Genomic DNA, 24,555 nt, shown 5'->3' with positions numbered 1-24,555 from the left:
TTTTTTTCGGATCCCCATCTAGAAAAAAAAGGAGAGGGACTAGAATCTGAAAACTAATTTGTACTTGTAGTTCGCTGCAAAAAAAAAAAAAAAAAAACGAACTAGAATGCTAGCAATGAATGTCCATTCTTTTAGAATACATATGCGATTAAAAGACTATCAAAGGGGATTCTTCTCCCTCTCTCCTCCCAAACATAACACCAGTTAGAAAAAGACAGGAATATTCCATGCCCCCACACACATTTTTCTTTTTTTTTTTTTAAACACAAGCAGTTTAGAAACAAAGGGCTACATTTGCCCTCATCTCATAATGCTGTTCACGTTTGCGTTAGCCCTTCCCAGACCCTATTCTCTGACAGCAGATAAAAGGGAGGCATCTCTGCCGCGTGCCTTTCTTCCTCTCGGCACAGTTTTCCGTTAGAGTGAGAACAAGACCTAAAGATATTTGACTTTCTGAAAAACTGTAAAATTACAAACTTCATAATCACAATTAATGTGTTATAAAGTCCTTCAAAATGGAATTATGAATATATCTTTAGATAGGCCTACGGTTATCTTTTAGGAGTACACTGAAGTTGAGATTTGAACAAATACATTAGAAATGTTGACGCACATTCAGAACTAAGAAGTCATCAAAGTCAGAGACAATTAGCTGTAATTCTTTTTTATAATTCTTTTATAATTCTTTTTTTCACTACTTGATTTTAATGGTCTCTGCTTTTTCTTTTCTTCTTTAGGTAGAACTGAGTCTGCTTGCTTACAAATAACAGAGAGAACATTGCACTTTTGCAACTACAGGGCAATAGTAACCTTATTTTTTCATCTTACTTTTGAAAAATGAACTTAATTATTTTAAGCACTTTAAAAACTTCGTTCTTACAAGTAATTTTATCGTATTCTACTGGTAGAACACTGATCCGCAACTGATTAGATTTATCTTTGGATTTAAATATTGAAGTCACTGGGTCAGCATCACTTCAAATGCCCCAGTTAATTATGATTCTGCCCAATCTCAGCCCACAATTATTTCGTCATTGGAAAGGAACTTAAAAAAGAAAAAAATAGGGAAGCTTTTAAAAAGTCATAATAAAGACGTTCAAATACATTAGTCATTTTTCAAAGTGCATAAGAAAAACAGAATCTGTTTCACTTGGGAAGAGTTCAGTTTGATTCCCAGCGACACAATTCCTAGCAGTGGTTTGGCTTGTCACTGGGGTACACAGCTGCGCTGGACAGATTTCTGATGGGGTGACTTCTTTTTCTGTCACACATAACAATGCTGACTAGCATGAGAATGCACACTGCCAAATGTATTGTTATTATTTTTAAAATATGTGTGGCTGAGAGCACTGAATAGAATTCATCCTTTCAAAATAACAGTTTAATGAAACTGACTCTTGTACCTAAGAAAATAAAGCATTTGGGGAGAAAATGTTTAATCCTGAAAGAGTTAGCTCAGTGAAACTTCTTTTTGGAGACTGTGTATAGCTGAGCAGAAATCTAGAAAATATTGAAGACTAAATACATTGGGGATTTTGTTGTTGGTGGTTTTGTTTGTTGTGGTGTTACTATTTCCACTCACCAGCTCGGAGGGGTCGTGGAACTCCCCCAACAAAGATAGTTTTTCTGGGGTCCAAAGGCTGAGAACCATCCATTACAAAGTCACTGTCACTTAGGTTCCATGGTCGAATTTGCACCTGAAAAAAAGTCGTTTACTTGGTCCTTACTTCATTTCCATCAACCCCGAATGAGAATAAGGTGACTAAAGACAAACCCACTGATTTGTGCATTTTACAACATACATAACCCAAACAAAATCCAGTTATTAATTTATGTAATCCGCATTAGGTGCCTTTCAACAGAACTCGGGGAATCTACTTACAGGTACTCTACTCAACACTCTGAGACATATACCATGAAACCTTCAGAAACCACCTGTGGTTTTGAAAAAAGGCAGTCTTTTAGAGACAGACTCGGGGTTTTGAATCAGATCCATTTTAACACATGATAGACGGTTTATAACCTGTCACGATTCAGCACTTAGCTTTTTAAGAGCTCACCTAAAGAAGAAACAGGAACATTAGGAATATTTTCTAAAAATTATCTATATATCTGGCTTTTAAGTTTTTATCAACCCCTAAAATTGAAACATTTATCTTTCAGAAATATGGTTTAACACAGATCAACACTCATCAGGTTAGCATGGAATTACCAGCTATATCAAAACTGAAGCACATAGCATTATCTATTTTTGATTTATCTGATTTTCCTAAACAAGTTTGGTTAAATAAAGGTGAGCCTAGAAATTGAAGTTACTTTGCAAAGAGTAGAAAAAGAAATCTTTATGGACATACTTCTTTCTATTTGGTAATATCTCTTCACTCATACTCTGACTTCCTGCCTACAAAAAATAAGGTATTTCATAGAATCGTAACCTTAAAACATATTCCTCTCAATCCCTAACTCAATCATCAAAGAATAGCTTAAAACAAAACCACAACAAAAGCCCTCCCATACCAAAAGGAGAGCTTCAGTACTGCCTGAGACCAGTCACTCAGCTGGCCAGGTGCTCTGGGAAATGAGCTAGGTGTGGAAGCAGAGAAACCGCGTCTATCTTTAGGGAACACGCCTCTCCTTTCTCAGTCGGACGACAGGATAAGGAAACAAAACAGCTGAATTTTCATTTCCTTAATATCAACACAATTCTTCATTTCCCCCATTGCTCTAGTGTCAACACTTAATGCAAAAAAACCCACATAAGATGATTTCTTATGTGGTTTGAATTATATCTAGAAGTACTCTCATTTGAAAGGTAGTAAATCTATCAATTATGGTGTCAAAACACCTTGAATCAACTCTAGAACTGGCATTGCTCAGTTAGAAACAGTCCACACATTCCTTATGATTGCTACAAAGTTCACCCCCCACCTAACCTTTTGCCATTTATGACACGGCCCTCAGCAGTTAGTGAGAAGCAGTAAAAATCTCTATTTCTTCCCTAGACCCTGAAAACATGGACCTGTTTGCAATTCTGCTAACATTTATGCATTTGCTCCACCTTTATCATGTGGAAAAAAAAAAAAAAATCCTTGTTCTTTCCTTGAAACATCTGGTCTGTTTGACTAAATTACCGTTCCCTTGACATTTACCACAAAGGCAGATTCACGAATACCATAAAGCATCATTTTTAAATCCCTTGAGGGCCCACTACAAATTTTTAATTAAAAACATAATTTCTTCATACTGTAAGAACAAAGATTCTAATGTCACCAATAACAAAAAAGTAGGACATATCTTTTTCTACACAGAGCCCTCTTTTCTTCCAGTCTGACCCCTGATAAATTTAAGGCAGCTTCAGGATCTGCCTGGTAAGGCAATTCCAATCACTTAATGATAATGAATTTAATTGCGGGTCACTTTGTTTCACAAATGAAAACAAATCCCTAGTAGTATCCATGGCGTTCTGGTTTCATTTAATCAGAAGTACAGAAAATGCAGCCTTCTATAATAGCTGTAGGTTACTGCTGCTCCAAAGAACTCTGCAGAAGATCTCAAACCTTCCCGCTGAGAGCTCTCATTACTGCCTCTTCTCCCGCCCACCCTTGCTTCTTTACATCACACACAACCCATTCCCTTAGCCTATTCTTGTATTGTAGATTAGGTAAAAATACAGGAAGAAGACTCAAAAGACAGTAATTATTAAACCCTATTCACAGAACCTGCATTTCCCAGCTGCCACCAGAAAATAGCTCCTCAGAGCTCCCACCACTACAGAATCAGAGCAATGTCAACATAGGCCAACATCAGCACATTCTACAAGCTAAGCAAAAAGTAATATTGTGGTGCTGTTTGCACTGGGAAGTTCCATTCACACTCTGGTTTCTCTCTGAAATATAAGCCCACTCTCACATAAGGCACGTTCTCCATCTTCTAAGTTTATTCTCAGCCCTCAGGGCCTGATATCCATATTTTATCTTTCTGACTTACTCTTTGAGTATATTTTCTGGTCCTTATTTATATATATAGATATTTCTCTACTTTTTAAATACCATGCTTTCTAAGCTGACTCAAATATACTGTAGAAAGGGGTGGAATACAAATAAAAGAACTGCTTTTTGACTGTCTTCGTTTCTTTAATGATTATTTTTGAGAATGGATGAAATAAGAGCTCTGTTCTAATACAGTATAAACTTCCCCCAGCAAAACAACCTTTACATATAAAGAGATTGCTGTGTGTATGTATGAAACAAATTTTTCAGTATGTTGTCAAATAAGCTACACTCTGGGGAGTAAGAGCCCCAACATCCTGAGGGTTGGGAGTATAGGGACTTCATCAGACATGGTGAAAATTCCCTTAAATGAGCCTGACAGTGATTTCAACACCCTTTCCTGGAGAAACCGACCACGTTTGCTTAAAAAGGTCACTCTAGAAAGAGACACGGCCCATAGCCCTTCAGCCATGCCATGTCCTCATAGCAGGGGTTATGCAAAACCAAATGTCCATAGGATGGACAGGTAGCATAAATTTATCAGCCGCCCGGACGACAGGTGTTAGGCATGCAATGACACACTGGAGTAAAACATTCCTTTTAAAGGAAGCAGACACTTTTCAGCTCCAGCAAGTACTTATCGTTTGTGAATGTACTGTCAGATTTTTCCATTTTTCAAGAGTAGCTAGAAATTCAGATTTTTATGTGAAACTTCAAGATTTTAAAATGTTGAGAAAGAATTCAAATGTTAAAGCCACTGTACACCTAAACCAAACTAACTGCAGACCAGATCTATCCTGTGGGCCCCAGACTTGTGATCTCTGACTAGAAAGGTTTACTTACCCCATAGCTCCCAATGGAATGTGGCCTTCCATAAGCACTCATGAGAGAAAAAACAAAAATGGTTTTTCCGTAGTTTCTTTTTTAAGTGTGTATTCCTATGGAAGCTCTGGTAAGGATCGTGAAACCTATTCTTTGGCTGAATTATTTGCTTCTTAATTCTTAAGAATTAATAATCTGAATTATCTGAATTTATAATCTTCTTTGCATAATTGCTTATCTTCAAAGGCAAATCTTTTTAAGGATAAAGGCAAAAACCAAACATAAAGGTGGTGCTATTAATATATCAATTTATGCCATATAGTGACTCTAAAAGCCTTCAAGAAACCTAAAAGAATGTAACATTAATCATATCAACAGTTAGTAACGAGAGCACTCATTTTACTTTTCAAGATTTCCCAATGTGTGTTCTCTGAACAGCAGGTCCGTAGGCATGTTCTGCCAGACAAGCAGTGTTTAGGAAAAGTTACAGGCTATCGCTTCCTTCTTGGAGTTTCATGGCACCCATTGGTGTATATTAATCAAAGGCTCTAAGAAGTTCTACAGGAAAGAAACCTGTTCAAATGTGCTTTAATCCAGCATTTCCAAAATTTTTTTTCATAACACCTATTATCCACACTTTGGATAATACTGTCCTATTATATTTTATTCTTAGTATGTATCAAAATATGGCATAACAAGGTTGAACCAACTGAACAAAATGTAGAAACTTCACTCCAATCAAGGCCTTTTCTCACTTATTTCCTACTATTGCTCTAAAAGGGTTGTTCTGGTAGAAATTAACTTTAAGGGGTTAGGAGTATAGTAAATATAAATAATAGCTGTTCAAAGAATTGAAAGCTTTCTGACTAAATTGCACAAAAGAGACGTTTGATTATTTTGACATCAACGAAGAATAAAATATTTAATTACAGTTCCATGTAAAAACTGAAGCTTCATCCTATTTAAAACTAAGAGTCATTAATAGGGATAAGATCAGGCCAAGTGCTAGGGAAAAAAAATTAGGTAATAGAATATGGGTCACTTATTTTGACAAGAAGCTCTAAGATCATTTTCTAAAAAATAAATTTCATTGAAAATTTGCAAAAGCCTCTAAGTAAAAACTCAATATAAAATGCATTTTTATTGTATCTTTAATAACCGGATAAGAGAAAACACATAGCTTTAATAAGAACAATTTTTTAACATAAACCTTAGGGCTTTAAATCTCCTTACATGACCAAGCCATCCTATGGCTCTAGAATTCTCTGTTTAGACCACTATTTAGAATTTAGACACTTACCTACCAGTAAATAATAGTATCTTGAGCTCATTTTGAATATCTCACCTATATTTCATCCTTGTCTGGTCATCTCCTTAGGTTACAAACATCCAACACATGAACGTCCTACTGCATAGTGCCTTCCTTTTCATCTATTCATCTTAAGACAGCTCCACAAAGCAACCAGACTGTTCAGAGTCAACAGTGCAATCTGGTGGCCAGCTCAGGAAACTACCTGATCAAAACCCCCTTCCTGCTGTTTTCTTTCCCATGAATTTCCCATAAAGCACATGGCCTAGCCTCCCTAACCCCAATTTCCTCTTTCTTTTTTCAATACTCTTCAAACTCCTACTCAGGCGAAGGTCTCCCATTTCTCTCCCTAGTCATACAATCCTTTCAATCTACATGAATCACAAAAGCAATACTGCAGAACCATCAGGACTGCTCTCCCTAGCAAGCAGCAGCATCAGGGCTCTTCTGACGGCCAGGATGAGTCAGCTAAACTTAGGTGACATACAGCTGCAACAGCTCAGCTGTACTGGTAATGAACTCAGGCCCACCCCAGCTGTCAGCAATTCTATTTTAAGCATCACAGACCTCACAGAATGACCGGAGTGCCCCACAGTATCACAAATAAACTAGTTTGTGGTTTGTGAGGCATCTTTATCTCTTCCATGCTATAAGGGGTTGTTTTATTATTATTAACCACCAAAACTAACAGCCACAACAGCAATAATTGTGGTTTGGATTCTCCAAAGTACATTCATATTTGGTATCTCATTTCAACTTAATTTCTTTTTTTAAAAATTAATTTTTGAAAGATTTTATTTGTCAGAGAGAAAGAGAGAGAGAGCACAAGCAGGGGGAGTAGCAGGCAGAGGGAGAAGCAGGCTCTCTGCTGAGCAAGGAACCTGGTGTGGGATGGAGTCCCTGGGATCATGACCTGAGCTGAAGGCAGATACTTAACCGACTGAGCCACCCAGGCATCCCTCAACCTAATTTCTACCATATAGCTCCCTAACAAAAAGGTCAGCCAATTCCCAGGAGTTTAGATGCTACCTCATCTCAAGTGCTACTCTCCACCCAATGGAGAGGAGGAGATACCCTCCCTGTATCTTCTGGGGGAAGTGGCCAGAGAACAACCTAATAGCTCATCTGTTTCATTGCTCTTGATAAGACTTTTCTACCTGGGCTCCCCTGGGGACTCCAGTCAGAATTCCACTGGGCCTCTAAGCAAAAAACTAACTCTCACACTCAAGCTATTCCTCCCATTCCTTAGACAGAAATAGATTACAGGCCCCAGAGAGCTTCATCAAAATAGGCAGGGTTCTTCCTAGACAGGGAGCCAGAAGTAACCCTGGGAAATTCTCTCATGCCCTCCCAGAATGCTCCAGGTCCACCATCAGGGTCAGGAAACGGTCTAGGTACAAAAAGGAAACCCCTGCCATCTGTACCAAGCTGCACAGCCTGCCTGACGTACGGAAACCACAGGCTTTCAGCCCTTCAGCTACTTTTGAACAATTCAAATAGCACTCTGCATACTGTTTTTCATAAGGGCACCCAGTACAAAAACAGAGCATGCATAAACTGTGCCCTGAAAAGGGTGATGTATAGCCTTGCTCTGTGCTTGACTTAGTAAAGCAATTATCAATTAAATGCAATGATTAATACCCGTACTTATAACTGGAAGATTCAAGAGAATACCTTCTCTCTAAAGGCTTTCCTGACTCCCTGAGGAACACCTGACCACTTAGCCTTTGAGCCCCCACCCCACGGCCACTCCTTATAAAACTTTTATCATGGCACCTTTGACTCCTTACTTCACTTAGTATTTACATGTCTATTTCCTTCCACTGGGCTCTAGGGTCCTCTAAGGCTGAGACCATATCTCTGTGTGGGTCCCAGTTGCCTGGCAAAGTGCCCAACAGAGTGAGCGCTCTGTGCTCATCAGGGTTCTGGTGAATTAACAAAGGTTTTCCTGAGGGGCAGATGCTGATGCCCCAAGATGTCCAACCACTGCCCTTCTAGAGCTTCCAGATCACTCTCTTCACTCCACTGAAAGCCACCTGCCAGGGATATGGAAATACAGTGTGTCTGATCACCAGTGGGTGCCCCAAGGCTTGGCTTAATCAGCGCAAATTTCTGATGCCCCCCTGGTGACCTACTCAGTGATCAGAATTACCTACTGCTCATCATTGCTGCTGATACTCCTACATCATTTAGAAAACATAAGCATGATAGATGATTTCCTTTTGAAAGAAAGAAGAAACTAGCACTTTTGAAGACATACACTATTCCACTGTGCTAGTCTTTTTAAAACATTGTCACACTTAAATTCACCATAACTGCTATGCTATAAACATTATCCCTACTTTAGAGATAAGGAAACTAAGGTTAAGAAGAGTGAAGTCAAGTCAGAACTGAAACCCAGGTTTATCTGACCCAGATTCTATATACTCTTTCCAATGCAGTGATGTCCTGTGCCTGCAAGACTCCTTGTCCTCCAGGCTACTGGCCACCAGCCATGCTTCCCAAGAGTCACCTGAACAAGTCAAAATGCATTTTGGTTTGTGAATGATTTATTTCTCTCTTCTATCTAAATTTATTCTGCTCCTTCTCAATTAAGAAATGACTGATATATTCTTCTTAAACCTACTAACAAAATTAGCAGTTAGAAAAGCCGAAGAAAATGATTTAGCAATGAATTGGCATTATATTCAGCTATTTTAACTTCCAGGTTCAAAGCCTCAAGCAATTGTACTCTTGCAGCCAGACAATTTTGTCCAATGTCTACACAAATGTGTATTTTCAGCTCCGTGGTACTAGGACAAGGATGTTGTTACTGGCATGCAGATCACTAAAACTCTTGAGAGTAATGTACACATAAAAGTTCAAGTTACCTAAGTTTTTCCTGGAAGAAGCCTATTCTTTGAATGAGCTTCATGGAATACTAATTCTTCACAAGTATAATCCCCAAAATCTTCACAAGTATAATCCCCAAACAGGTATATCAAATGCTGGATTAAAAAATATTACACAAATTTATTTACTGCAAGACTTCTCAGAACCTTAATATATCAATTTTTCCCAAATGTTTTGGCTATGGAACCTTTAACTGGAGGAGAAAATGGATATAAAATGCACAAAGTTCTCAACAAATGACATCTATTATTGTTATGAGCAAACCTTTTGTCGATGCTCTCAAGAGATCAGTGTCTGATGGGACAGGTGTTCTTCAGAACACACTTTGGAAAACACTAAATATGGTCCCTTAGGGGATGGTATTAGCTATTTTGTCCACTAGAAACTATTTTAGTATATCAGAACTGCAGCATCTTTTAAACCTCCCTAGAGAGGAATAATAGGTCCAAAGACTCAAACACTAAGAAACTCTGGACTCAAATGCAAATTCAGAGAGCGGGGAAAGGAGAAGGATTTATTATGAATAACAGGTACTTCTCTCATTTCAGCAGAGAACAAAAACAGAGCATGCATAAACTGTGGAATTCTCCTTTGGAGAAATTCCTATGATAGAAGGTGCCCAAACCACGAATTTAGACCAAAAGGAACAAATAAATAAATAAAGAAGATTAGAAATGCTGAAGATTTCCAAGGAGGGATATGACAAATCCAATTTGACTGAGCCAAGATAAAATTATAGTTATTGTCTTAGGAAGTAGTAGGTGGAGAATGAAAGAGTTTAAGTAAATATACCACAAACCCAAGGGCTGAGGCCATCAATCAAGGAGCCCTGTAACTCAGCCCCCACTTATTTTCCCAATTTAATTTCCCTCTGCTCCCTTTCATACATTTGTGCTCCATCTAACCAACCTAAATGTTCTCCACTCATTCTGCACAATTTCTCATCTGTGTTTATACTGTTGCCTTTCTCTGCAATGTCCATTTCCCACAGTTCCACAGCTCCACCTCTCCCCTGGCTAATCTCCAAACCCTTTTCAACTTTCAAGGCCTAGTTCCAATGACACTTCATCCAAGAAGCTTTCTTTCATCACTCCAGGTATACATAAACCCTCCAAAGCACTTAATCTTATCTTCATTGTATTTGTTATTTTTCCTAATTTGACAAATATTTGAAAAACTTTTATGTGCCAGGCTCTTTAGATTCATGTATTTATATACTTGTTTTATCTACCCATTATACTATTAACTTTCTGAACACAGGATTTTATGTCTAATTCATATAACCAGCTCTAATGTCTTGCCCATAGTTGGCACTCAAACATGGTTTAAAGGAAGAAAGGCACATTATTTTGAAAAGATGGCTGTATGTGGGCTGGAGATAGCTGTAATAGTAGGTGTGAGTCACTACAGATGCTGTAGTGACCAGAGAAGCCTTCAGGAAAGAGATGGCATTTGGGAGGGGTCTTAAAATAAGTGTAGCAATTAGAAATTGAGACAGGAACAGAAATATTTCAGTTGACTGGAATACAGGGTTCAGAAGGAAAGCAGAAAAAAGAAAGGTTGAAAAAAACTTGAAGTCAGACTGGGAAGGTCTTCAGTCCCAGGCAAAAGGATCTGGACTGTCTTTGTACCTAAAAAGGAAACTAAAAGTGCTAGACATCCCACTGATACATAAACGGGAGTAGGAAAGACCAGAATTACAGATTGGACAGAATTAAAAATTAAAGAACTTAACCAGCCTCCAACTGGTTTCCAGCTTCCTTGCTCCCAACATTTTTTTTCAATTTTATGTTTTTCAAATTTTGAGTGGATGACCATGTTACCTGAACAATAACCAAACCTCAGCTTTAAATATACAGTTACCCCTTGAACAACACAGGTTTGAAATGCACAAGTCCACTTATATGCAGATTTTTTTTGATAAATGCAGTATAGTACACTTTTTCTCTTCCTATGATTTTCTTAGTAACGTTCTCTTTTCTCTAGCTTATTTTATTGTAAGAAATACTGTATACAGTACATATAACATACAATATGTTTAATCAAATGTATATGTTATTGTTAAGGCTTGTGGTCAGTAGTACAGTACTGGTAGTTAAGTTTCTGGGGAGTCAAAAGTTATATGTGGATTTTTCAACTACATGGGGGTCAGCGCCCCTAATACCCCCACCCCAGCCCATTGTTCAAGGATCAACTGTATAGTAAAATCAATCTGTCATATTTCAGGATATTTATAAATTGTGATTACGCTATAAATTGTAAGGAGGAGGAAGCAGGAAACTTCTAGGATACTCCTTTCAAGGTGTCTACTATTCCACATCTCTGGCCAAAGTGTTTTAGAAGGTAAGAACCATAAACATCTCCTTCCACACCTTGTCTTGAAGGTTACTGTTTTTCGGCCCGTTTCAGTTAGTCTATGGCAAGTTTCCTGCTCTATCAATTTGCTGCTGTGAACCTTCAGGTTCAGTCTTTTTATATGTTCAAAAAGTGGAGTCACTTTTACAAGAGAGACCACTGTCACAATGTCTGTCCACCTTACTGGAAGCCTGGACAAGAAAACAGCTATCCTTTGGGATGCCTAGAACATCTGAGCAACGGAACTCCTCTTGCTGGAGGAGGAAAAAAAAAATCACACATCTAGGAGCTTTACAATAACTCCTGCTCTTGCCAATCTGTTTACCCTTCTTTGGGACCAAGAAGTCAATTGAACAAGTTCTAAATACAGTGTCTTCTGCCATCTTTCAGGATGAGACCTATACATAGGGTAGTCTGTGTGGCCATAAATGAAAGGTAATCACTGACTAAAAGTATCTCCCTAATACTATCTGAAATCCACTGATTAGGGATTTGTTTGAGTTAAAAAACAAACATGATCTTAGAAAGGGGAGAGGGGACCTTGCTATCAGGCTCTGTATTAGGAAAACAATCTGATTCACCTAATCCACACAGAAGGAATGTGGGTTTGATTGGGGGGAAGGGAGAAGGGAGAAGGTCAAAGGATAGAAAATCTGTGAGATCATTCTGGAGCACTGTATATTTCCAAGGAGAAATCCAAGGAGCATCAGAAAGAACTAAACAGAATGAGGGCACTAGGATCCTGAAAGGTAGCCAAGCGAAGAAGTAGAAAAAGCAAAAAAGAGCCATAGCTCAGAAGGTTTGGTGAATGAGTTCCAAAGGTTGACTTTATCTTGAGTTATTGCCAAGGTCCTCACTTACTCCCAGTAGTTCAACTCAGCTCTCATTTTCTGTGGGAGCATCCAAAATGAGGTGGAATGTACCGAAACTTGGGTGGGGAAGTGTGGCCAAATGAGGTTGGGAGTGATAGATGTGGAGCTGAAGCCAAGAAAGAGAAGGTGTCAAAAATGGAGCCAAAAGAGCTGGAACCCAAAATGGGATCCAGTTCATCAGAATTACAGGTATTTGGGGACTTTTCTGTTTCCCATCCTAAGTTTTATCCAAATTGTTTATGCTGGAAATTCTGAGTATGCCTGGGTTAAAGAAATACGTGATCAGCAGCCACCATTCAGAATTCATCAAGCTCCAATAAAACCGCTTCACTTGAGTTCAGAAAATGAAAACTGCAATAAGGCAGAAATTTGTAGAAACACAAACAGTGGAAGTTAGTTCCCCATAAACATTACCAAAACAGATAATTACACTAGTTATTTTCAAAAGTCCTTCAAGCCCAAGGTAATACATGTATTTGGAGGGAAAACAATCAACATACCACCGCCATCTGCAACCACCACTGCTCATTCCCTTCTCAAGAGATGTCCAGTCCTGGTGAAGGCTTGCCCTGACGAGGCATAATATCCTCCTCCCACAGAGCCAGTGACATGACCCTTCCAAGGTACACAAGCCCATCTGCTCATCTCCACTCTCTTCCCCTCAATTCAACTGCTTCTTAATCTACTTTGGGCATAACTATCTTCACGTGGACCTCTACCCCTCTGCCTTTTTTATGTATAAATATATTTCAAATCCTCTCCTACAGGGACAGAGGCTCTCTGGAGGTTGACCATTTACCTTTCAGACATCAGACCCTGCCGAACTGGGATCAGTCTTTCTAATCTCACACTATTCCAGAGAGATTTAGAGAAGTTACTTCAGCGTTCTCATTATTTATTCAGATGAAACACTGCATACTCCCATTCTAGTCACAAAGCACAGCCTCTCCACACTGTTTAAATTAAGATCAAAGTTAACAAAGGTTCCCTACCTTTTTCCCGACCTGTATAGCTACCTATCCAAGTCCGCTAACTGCTAAAAAAATTTGGTAATGGCCCCAGAATTTGAAAAATACAGTGGCACTGTCACACTTGCTAAAATCCTTGCTTCTTCTGCATCAATTATTCTATGATTCAACATCCCCATTCTTTAGTAATTCCTTCTGCTTTCCGTGCTGCAGTCTTCCCCTTATAGGTGGACAAGTCCCAGCATCATTCTTTTGCAACCAACTGTAAACCCTGTTCTAGACGTCACCATTCTTTTCAGCAGACCTTACCATGTAGATAAGCTCTAAACTTGCTCTCCTAACTATAGCACTATTTGGGACTAATAGCATCAACCAGTTATACTTGTACAAGTCCCAAATGCTTTCACATTCATTTTCCTCTTACCTGAGCTGCTCAACATCCAGAGAGAAACCATATGCCTGTCATTTTATAGATAAGGAAACCAAAATTCTGCAAGTATTGGGTGACTTATTCTGAGCCAAGCAGATAATTTAAATGAGCTAGAGTCAAGACTTCTACTTCTGACCCCAACTCTTTCCCCATGCACATTTCTGAGAATAAACCTAACTGCCAAGCAAGCCCCACATGTCTGGTGTAAGTCTGACAGGACATGCTGTAGGCCCCGTGAGAGATACCTGCGTTGGTCCCTTGGTCTGTATCACTGTTTTTACCCTATTTCCCACTCCTAGCACCAAGTCTTGATACACAAACTCACCCCCTCCTAATTTCCCTCCATCCTACTTCTACCATATTAACCAATTTCTTTTTTTACTGTTGTTCTGAATATAGTCTTGTCCCTTCTCCACTGATAACACCTCTGTCAGGAGAAAGGAAGCAGTCTTCTTCTCTTACCCAACAACTTACACCCTTTGGCTCAGAAACCACAAACTCTTAACACAAACGCTGTATAAGTGTACATTTATTTATGGTTTTGGGTCCATGTTCTCTGTCCTTGCCTTCTCCTGCCCTGTTCGAAGCTATCCATTTGAGAGTGTAAGCTCCTGGCCCAGAAGGCTCTAGTTAGTCCGTTGTGGGCACCACCCAGCACAATGCCTTGCATTCACAGGAGCATAAACATTGCCAATTACCATCTTTTTAAAAAAAAATAATAAATTATTCCTGTCCTTGATCTGAAATAATGACAGAAATCAGTTGCCAAAACCACTAAGAGCATTGTTTACTTCAATTCAGAGTTACTGAATAGGAATTAGCTTAAAAGAGCTGTAAAGTGAAAGACAAGGACACATTTGTTTACACGCAGTCCCAAAGGTATAAAACGAAATACAGAGTAATTTGTTATTAGTTTCTCATCCACAACAGTCCAGCTCTACTGCATAGCAAGGTCACCCTGGGTAAGAGGATCCTAGTTACCAGCATTCCCATTACAGAAAGGAGGTGATCAGCTATTCCAAATGCATATGTGCTCTAGAAAAGCACCAGCTGGCTGCATTTCACTTACCGGTTTATCCTTGATGGTGGGGCTTGACACGCACAGGTACAGCTTCCCGTCTTCTTCCAGGCAGGCATCTATCAATGCTTGCACTGAGCTCTCCTCCTGGAACAGCAGAAAGGCATAGCCTTGGGAGAACAAAAACAAAAGGAGGGAGAGAGAAATCAGTACATTAAACTCAAAGCACCAAATAAAAATTTACCTGTTGTTTCCCTTTGGCAAATTCTTACTAAAATCTAAGAACTTGGAATGGGACACAGGGAAGTAATAGTCCCTGAGACACTTCGTATGCCAAGCATTGGGTTAGGTACTCGTAGACATAATCTTGCTTAATTCTCATAATTACTCAGGGGAGCAAGTTCAGAACTCCTCTATGGAATTTCCGTGAAATACAAGCATACCTCATTTTATTGTCCTTCACTTTATTGTGCTTTGCAGATATTGCGTTTTTTACAAATTGAAAGCCTGTGGCAACCCTACATCAAGTAAATCTATTGGAGCCATTTTTCCAACAGCATTTGCTTATTTTGTGTCACATTTTGGCAATTCTCACAATATTTTAAACTTTTTCATCATTATTATTATATTTGTCATGGTGATCTGTGATCAGGAATCTTTGAGATTACTATTGTGATTGTTCTGGGGAACCATGAACTGGGCCCACATAAGCAAGTGAACTTCATAGATATTGTGTGTGTTCTGACTGCTCCACGGGCCAGCCATTCCACTGACTCTCTCCCTCTCCGTGGGCCTCCCTATTTCCTGAGACACAACAATATTGAAAATAGGCCAATTAATAACCCTACAATGCCCTCTAAGTGTTCAAGTAAAAGGAGGAGTCGCACGTCTCTGACTTTAAGTCAACAGCTAGAAATGATTAAGCATAGTGCAGAAGACATGTTGAAAGCTGAGAGAGGCTGAAGGCTGGGCCTCTTGAGCCAGTTAGTCAAGTTGCAAATGCAAAAGAAAAGTTCTTGAAGGAAATTAAAAGTGCTACTCCAGTGAACACATGAATGATAAGAAAGCAAAACAGCTTTATGGCTGGTAAGAAAAAAGTTCTAGTGGTCTAGATAGATCAAACCAGCCACAACATTCCCTTCAACCAAAGCCTTTTCCAGAGCAAGGCCCCAACTCTCTGCAATTCTGTGAAGGCTGAGAGAGATGAGGAAGCTGAAGAAGAAAAGTTGGAAGCTAGCAGAGGTTGATTCATGATGTTTAAAGAAAGAAGCCATCTCCATGACATAAAAGTGCAAGGTAAAGCAGCAAGTGCTAATGTAGAAGCTGCAGCAGGTTATCAAGAAGATCTTGCTAAGGTAATTAATGAAGATGCCCCCAATAAACAGCAGCTTTTTCAATGTAGATGAAACAGCCTTCTATTGGAAGAAGATGCCAGCTAGGACTTTTACAGCTAAAGAGGAGAGGTCAATGCCAACCTTCAAAGCTTCCAAGGACAACCTCACTCTCTTATTAGGCATTAATACAGCTGGTGACTTTATGTTGAATCCAATGCTCATTGACCATTCTGAAAATCCTACAGCCCTTAAGAATTATGACAGATTTATTTTGCCTATGCTCTATAAATGGAACCATAAAGCCTGGATGACAGCACATCTGTTTACAAGATAGTTTATGGGATATTTTAGGCCCACTATTGACCCTGCTCAGAAAAATAGATTCCTTTCAAAATATTACTGCTCACTGACAATGTACTAGGTCACCCAAGAACACTGATGGAGATGTACAATGAAATGAATGTTGTTTTCATGCCTGCTAACATTATGTCCATTCTGCAGCCCATGGATTTCAAGTTTTATTATTATTTTTTTAAGTTTATTTACTTATTTTAGTAGAGATCTCACACCCTGAGATCAAGAGTTGCATGTGCCTCCAACTGAAACAGCCAGGCGCCCCCCAGTCTTATTATTTAAGAAATATATTTCATAAGAACTATAGCTGCCAGAGAGTCCTCTGATGGATCTGGGCAAAGTAAACTGAAAACCTTTTGGAAAAGATCTACCATTCTAGATGTCATTAAGAACAATCATGATCAGGGGAAGAGGTCAAATTATCACCATGACAGGAGTTTGGAAGAAGCTGATTCCAACTTAAGGAGAACTTTGAGGGGTTCAAGACTTAAGTGGAGGAAGTAACTGCAGATGTGGCAGAAATAGCAAGAGATCTAGAATAAGTATATGGAAGATGAAGATGTAACTGAATGGCTGTAATCTCAGCCAGTTTTAATGATAAAACTTTAACAGATGAGGAGTTGTTTCTCATGGATGAGCAAAGAAAACGGTTTCTTGAGATGCAATCTATTCCCAGTGAAGATGCTATGAAGACTGTTGAAATGATAACAAAAGATTTAGAATATTATATAAACTTAGCTGATAAAGCAGAGGCAGAGTTTGAAAGGATTGACCCCAATTTTGAAAGAAGTTCTACTGTGGGTAAAATGCTATCAAACAGCATTGTATGCTCCAGAGAAATGATGTGGCAAAGTTAATTGCTGTCTTACTTTAAGAAATTACCACATCCATCCCAACCTTTAACAATCCCCACCGTGATGTGTCAGCAGCCATGAACACTGAGACAAGATTCTCCCCAACAAAAAGATTACAACTCACCGAAAGCTCAGGTAGTGGTTCCATATTTTAACAAAAAGGTAATTTTTAATTAAGGTATATACAGTTTTTTAGATATAATGCTATTGCACATTTAACAGACTACAGTATAGTGTAAACATAACTTTTATATGCACTGGGAAACTAAAAAATTTATTTGATTCACTTTATTGAAATATTTGCTTTATTGGGGTGGTCTAGAACTGAACCCACAATATCTCCATGGTATGCCTGTAGATCTGGTCATCAAGAGAGCAGGCAGATTCATCACTGGCCTGAGCCACAACAACTAGCCAAAAAACAAGCATCATCTGCCCCCCAACTTCCATCAAGCTTTAGGCTTGACACATGCTACAACATGGATGCACCTTGAAAATATTACGCTAAGTGAAAGAAGCCAGGCACAAATATTGTATGATTTCATTTATGTAAAATGCCCAGAATAGGCAAATCTATAGAGACAAAAAATGTATTAGTGGTTGCCTAGGGTTAAGGACTGGAGGGAATAGGTACAGGGTTTCTTTTGAGGATGATGAATATTTTCTAAGATTGATTGTGGTGATGATAGTGGCATAACTCCACGAACATACTGAAAACCACTGAATTTTATACTTCAAATGGGTAAACTGTATGGTATGTGAATTATATCCCAAGAAAAGTTGTCTAAAAAAAAAAGCCCAGTAATAGCCTAGCCTAATGTTACTTCTGATGATGATGTCTGCTTTCTCCAAGGATACTCTCCTCTCTCATGAAGAGTACACAACTGATAAACATGGATACTAGCTGCAGAATTTCCATAGGGACAGCCAGCTTTGCTCACTTCGATTCAGTAAGATTTACTGAGCAACTGTTATAAGTGGGACACAATCCGTGGATTATGAGAAAACTGAGATGGAGGAGAGTACGTTCCTATTGTCAAGAGACTTATGTGGTAGAAGAAACAGACATTTAGACAATTAACTATTTGTTACAAAACTGAAGGAGATACAAGGGGACAAAAAGTGCGTTGGTAGCCCAGAGGAGCAAGGGCTCTGACTTGAGAGAATCAGCAAAGACTTCAAACAGGTCAGCAGATGTTCAAGGGACCAACTCTGGCATCTGCTGCCATATCAGCATTCATGTATGGCAGCTGGGCAAAGGCCTATCTTGAGCTAGTCTAAGTTTGACTAGTCAACTATTGAACCCTTCTGCAACCCCTCTAGCTTTGCTCAGCCTCTCAGCTGTCACCTCCACTCCCAGTCCTCAAAAAAACCCATCACCAATATGGTTCTACCCTGGTACACTGCATGCCAGAAAGGTGTAAATGGTGAAGAAGAATAAGAACCTCCATATTCAGAAGATTCTCGCACATCAAACAAAGATGTTAATCAACTGGCCTAGAAGCAAAGCTCTTGGAGTCCTGAGCAGCACATAATGACAGTAGGAGTAGATAATGAATAATGGGTACTTTTTTTTTTTAAGATTTTATTTATTTATTTGACAGAGAGAGACACAGAGAGGGAACAGAAGCAGGGGGAGTGGGAGAGGGAGAAGCAGGGCTCCCTCGAAGCAGGGAGCCCAATGCAGGGCTCGATCCCAGGACCCTGGGATCATGACCTGAGCCGAAGACAGACGCTTAACGACTGAGCCACCCAGGTGCCCCTGGGTACTTTTTTTAAAAATACTTTTTCTCAACTCTTTGTCTAGTATACACAGCATCCAAGCAAAAACAGTAGAAGAAAGGTTAACCACTACCATCCAAACAAATACAGCAGGAAAAAGATCAACTATTACCTGACACAAGAGTGGCCAATTCAACAGGCAGAAGTCAACGTACAGAGGATAGCACGAAGCCCAAAGGAGTGGGTATATAGATACAACAGGGAGGCTGCCTACATGGGAGGACCCAGAGCTGTTTTCTGGGCTCTCCTCCTAAGCTAGCTGGGTCAAAAGATTCAGCAGGTGGCTAGGCAAGAAAAATAAAACCTAACTGCAAAACTAGAAAAAATATCATTTCTTCATATCCTTTCTCTATTGGAAACAGTATCAAACAATCACCAAGCCCCAAGGAATCTATTAAAAATTCAGTGTTTTCATTAAACGTGAGAACATTAATTCCACTTGCCAAAGTGAATACTAGAGATGAGTGAGGTTAAAAAATGCAAATTACAAAGAGGAGGTTTCAGCATGTCCTCTCAAACCTCCTGCCTCACCACGTTAAACCCTGGTAGAGATGGCCCACAAAGGTCCTAAGAGACACACTGGATATCTTGTTCTTGGAGAGGACCCCGTCTGTGTACATTATGCACAGGCCCATCAAAAAGGCCTGGGGAGGGGTGTCTGGGTGTCTCAGTCGGTTGATTGTCCGACTCTTGATCTTGGCTGGAGTCCTGATCTCAGGGTCATGAGTTCAGGCCCCGTGTTGGGCTCCATGCTGCCATGGAGCCTACTTTAAAAAAAAAAAAAAGAAAAAAGGCCTGGGAATGAGGCATGCTCACTGAAATGGGGCTTTCTCTAGCTCCTTGCCACCAGAAGGCCACCAGAAGGCCACCAGGCTGACTACATTTTTCTGGCATGTTGCTGCCCACCCTCTAGAATCTTCCACATCAATTCCTGCACTGAGCTCAATTCGTGCATCAGAAGAGAGGGAGAGTATCTCCCCATAGCAGCTGAGTAGCTAACACAAAAGCATGTAAGATCTTCAATCAGGCCTCTCACACAGCCATAATGTTAACATTAGCAGTAGACAGAGTAAAAACAATGGGGAGTCAGAAGTAAAAGCTTGCTACAAATACTATTATCAAGAAAAATATCTACGAACCACTTCTCCTTTCCCAAGGAATGGCTCATAATACTTTACCAATTTCTTCAGGATAACTCTTTTACAGCAAATAATCTTTTATAATAAATCATCTCTACTCCCTGATCAGCAAGCTGCCACTCTCAGTAATGACAATATTCTCTTAGCATTACAGATAAGGGGTGTAACTCCAGTTCAACAATTTCCTTCAACCCTACTTCGTACCTCAGGACTTCCAACCAAAACAAAATTCACCAGAGACACCCAAAATCACTCATGAACACAACTTTATTGTACCTTCACCTACTAAAAACACCTTCTGACACCTCAAGGTCAACCAAACCCAGATGATAACAGAAATCAGAGTATCTAAAAACAAATCAGGAAGGAAGAATCCTTCAAATATATTTCCCTTTTGATCTTTAGAAATTTAAGGTCAAAGTAAACAAAGTAGAAAAAGATTCCTTCTAGAATAACAAGGTCAATGTGAGATAAAAATTAAATCGATTATTTACTAAAAGGCAAATTCCACATGGTACTATGAAAAGAGTTCTGGACTAGGAGTCAGAAGGTCTAGATTTAGATCCAAGTTCTAACATTTACTAGCTGTGCGTAATAATAGCTAACATTTACTGAGCATCTATCTACTATGTACCAGGCACCATTCTAAGTTCATTCATTCATCATCACACACACCCTGTGAAGTAGGCACTACTTTTAGTTGTTTCACAGTTAAAGAAATTGCACAGAGTGATTAAGCAACTTGCTCAAGGTAACCTAACAAGTGGTGGAACCATGAATTTGAATATTAACTTAAAGTTTCTGAGTCTTGGGGCGCCTGGGTGGCTCAGTCGTTAAGCATCTGCCTTCAGCTCAGGTCATGATCCCAGGGTCCTGGGATCGAGCCCCACATGCTCCGCAGGAAGCCTGCTTCTCCCTCTCTCACTCCCACTGCTTGTGTTCCCTCTCTCACTGTGTCTGTCTCTGTCAAATAAATAAATAAAATCTTTAAAAAAAAAAAAAAAAGTTTCTGAGTCTTGGCTCTTTTCTCTGTAAAATGAAAAAAAAAAAAAAAAGTATTTGTCCTGATTAACTTACAGAGAGGTAGGTTATGAAATAGTACATGTAAGGGGGCTTTGTAAACTAGGTATTGTGCAAGTGTCAATTTTTCTTTCTGCATTTTCTGTGATATTTCTGCATATTTGTGTGATATATAAAATTGAGTTTTGCATACAGTCTCATAAAAGTTGGGAGTTCATTAATGATATGCACTTTCTATGTGCATTTTCAAGATTTTGGTGAATAAAGGGCAGTAATCTAAATACTAAAGATAAACCTTAAAGTTATTTGAATAATAGGCTGAATATTACTGTAAACAAATAATAAAGTGACTGAATATTTTGTTTTCATACATAATTAGCCATATCCACCAGGAGAGAAAATGATCAGATGTGATATTATTTGCTGATTCTAATACATTCTTTAAATAAAAGCCTATTGGGGTACCTGGGTGGCTCAGTCGGTTGAACATCTGGCTCTTGATTTCAGCTCAGGTTATGATTTCAAGATGGTAGCATTGAGCCCTGTGTTGGGCTCCATGCTTAGCGGGGAGTCTGCTTGGGACTCTACCCCTCCCCCCACTCCTGCATGGGCTTTCTCGCTCTCTCTCAAATAAATAAATCTTAAAAAAAAAAAAAACAAAAGCCTATTATACTTACAAATACAGCTCCTCAAACTGTCACTATGATGGCAGGTTCTTCTATTAGTTTGAAAGGTATATAAAAAACCTTGACCAAAAAATTATAAGCTCCCTCTGTTCTTCCTTGCCCTCTGAGCCAGTAAGAGACAAGAGTATCATAAAACTCAAGTTTCAGAAATGGTGACTTTGTTTCCCACATACCTGAGGAGTGTGAGGGGGTTTCAGGGATGTGGTGAGCTATGGGAGGCCCTCAACTCAGAGCCAGTCTGTGGGTGGAACTATGGGCTCTGGGGGAAGCAACAGGAGCTCTTAACACTACCACCATCATGACTCTGGGTTGGGCAGAATGGATGGCAGGAAATTGCTTGCTTTCCCACTGGTGCCAAACAGGTTGGGTGAGAAAGGGGAAAACAGTGAGGGAATTTTAGACAGGCCTGGACTGACCACACTTCTTTGGGGTAAAGAGGAACAGGAAGGTATGGGTTGGGGTGACTTACTTGGGATGATTCCATTTTATTTGGCCAGGATTTTACAGGCTAAATTTAATTAATAGATTTTTTTTCTCTTAATACCTGAGAACACATTAAGTACAACAATCTCCAAAATGTTCTTGGCTACTTGTCAAAAACAATGCTTCCTGAGCTCTTAAATACCTAATTTTTCATGTTAGAATTTTTTTTATACTTAATCCCTAGTATAAATAACATCACCACCAATTTCACCACCACAAACATCAGTTACGAAGTGCTTACAGTGTGCCAGGCACTTTGCTAATAATAAACACTTTACGTCTCTAAGCTCTTTTCATCCTCACAGTAATTCTGTGAGGTAAATACAAGTTTTTATTCTCATTTTACAGATGAGGAAACTGAAACTCCATGGGGTTAAGGGACACTTCAGATTAAAACCCAGGTCAGCTTACAGAGCCCTCATCCTTTATCCATTCACTTATACTGTCTTGCCTAAAAATGATGAGGCAAAAATTTCATTATCATTAGCAAATGAGGACTGGTCCGTTTATTATTTATGGTTACTTTTGTGACAGTGATCATTTCACAGTGTTTTAAGTAGCAGAAAGTGGTCACCTGTGCTTTAGTGCTACAATTTAAGGCCTATGCAGATATATTTGCTCTAAAGCCCACAGAACTATATTAAGAAGAATGAAAATGATTAATTTCAAAATCATCAGGAGAAGTTTAGATTTAGTTTTATTTAGGTCAATCAAATTGTCATATTTAGTAAAGATGCCTATTGGCTTTCAATTTATTTCTAAGTTACGTATATGTATTTATTTTTAAAGATTTAATTAATTAATTAGAGAGAGAGAGAGTGAGCAGGAGGGAAAGGGAGAGAAATCTGAAACAGACATGGGGCTCAATCCCACTACCGCAAGATCATGACCTGAGCCTAAACCAAGAGTTGGACGCTCAACCGACTGAGCCACCTAGGCGCCCCATAAGTTATGTATTTAGAATAAAGTTACTTGAGGGGGTGAAAAAGCAGATATCTCACTAAATTAAGATTTTAATAAAATGAATATCATCATCACAGTAATAGTCGACTTAAGCAAGAATCATCAATGGATTCTAAAACCATTGGGTGAATTTGGGAAGGGGATACAAGATATTTAACATACTCCTAAAGTATCACTTCACGGATTAATCATTATTCGCCAAGGGAGAGAGGCACTTTTAAAATGGAGGAATCCGGCAGACAACACCTCAACCAAATGATAAAAATCAACATCACCAACAACAGGGCAAACTGACTTAATGTGCTCCTGTCCTATGTCCTTCTCAATGCAGCATATTATCTACATACTATTTCTGCTAACAGTGTTTTACTTGAATTTCATTATAAGGAAACAAACAGATAATTCCAAATTAAGTGATATTCTATAAAACATCTGACATGGACCCGTCAAATGATACAAAAGATAAAAAGCCTAGGAAACTGTCTAAATTCAAGGACAGCAGAGAGATATGACAACTAAATTAAGTCTATATTTGGGTGTTAAGGCTACATGTTTGGATCTTGGATTAAAAAAAACAGCTCTAAAGGATATTACTAGAACAATCTGGGTATTTCTTGTTCACAGGAAACATGCAGAAGCACTTAGGAGTGAGGGGTCTTGATGTCTACAACTTACTCTCAAATGATAATCATACACACACATACAGAAAAAAAAGAAAAGCAAATGTGGCAAAATGCTGACAACTGGTGAATCTAGAAAAAGGCTATATAGGTGTTTGTTGCATTTATTCTTTTTTTTTTTTTAAGATTGATTGATTGATTAATTGATTTGACAGAGAGAGACACAGCGAGAGAGGGAACACAAGCAGGGGGAGTGGGAGAGGGAGAAGCAGGCTTCCCGCGGAGAAGGGAGCCCGATGTGGGGCTCAATCCCAGGACCCTGGGATCATGACCTGAGCCGAAGGCAGACGCTTAACGACTGAGCCACCCAGGCGCCCCTTGTTGTATTTATTCTTAAAGCTTTATTGTAGGTTTGAATTTTTTGTTTTGTTTGTTTCACCTTTTTGTTTAAATTCTAGTCAACATGTAGCATAATATTGGTTTCAGGAGTATAATTTAGTGATTCATCACTTACATATAATACACAGTGCTCATCACAAGTGCGCTCCTTAATGCCCATCACCCATTTAGCCCAGCCCCCCACACTCCTGCCCTCCATCAACCCTCAGTTTGTTCTCTATCGTTTAAGTGTCTTTTATGGTTTGTTTCCCCCCTCTCTTTTTTTT

The 24,555-nt window shown here is 39.1% G+C and overlaps 1 protein-coding gene across 10 annotated transcripts in view; it reads right to left on the bottom strand.

Annotated features, from left to right (window-relative positions):
- The window catches only part of CPEB3 (cytoplasmic polyadenylation element binding protein 3), a 188,122-nt gene that overhangs the window by 34,102 nt on the left and 129,465 nt on the right, over positions 1 to 24,555 (bottom strand). For all 10 annotated transcript variants that reach the window (XM_078077370.1, XM_078077363.1, XM_078077369.1 and 7 more), the window contains 2 exons: positions 14,707 to 14,825; positions 1,583 to 1,697 (listed from right to left, as the gene is read on the bottom strand). In XM_078077370.1, coding sequence (XP_077933496.1) covers positions 1,583 to 1,697; positions 14,707 to 14,825 — 234 coding nt within the window. The remainder of the gene's footprint in view (positions 1 to 1,582; positions 1,698 to 14,706; positions 14,826 to 24,555) is intronic.

The sequence above is a fragment of the Halichoerus grypus genome, chromosome 7, assembly GCF_964656455.1.
Source record: "Halichoerus grypus chromosome 7, mHalGry1.hap1.1, whole genome shotgun sequence".
In the NCBI taxonomy this organism is placed as follows: domain Eukaryota; kingdom Metazoa; phylum Chordata; class Mammalia; order Carnivora; family Phocidae; genus Halichoerus; species Halichoerus grypus.
This window is presented reverse-complemented; position numbering and strand designations above follow the sequence as displayed.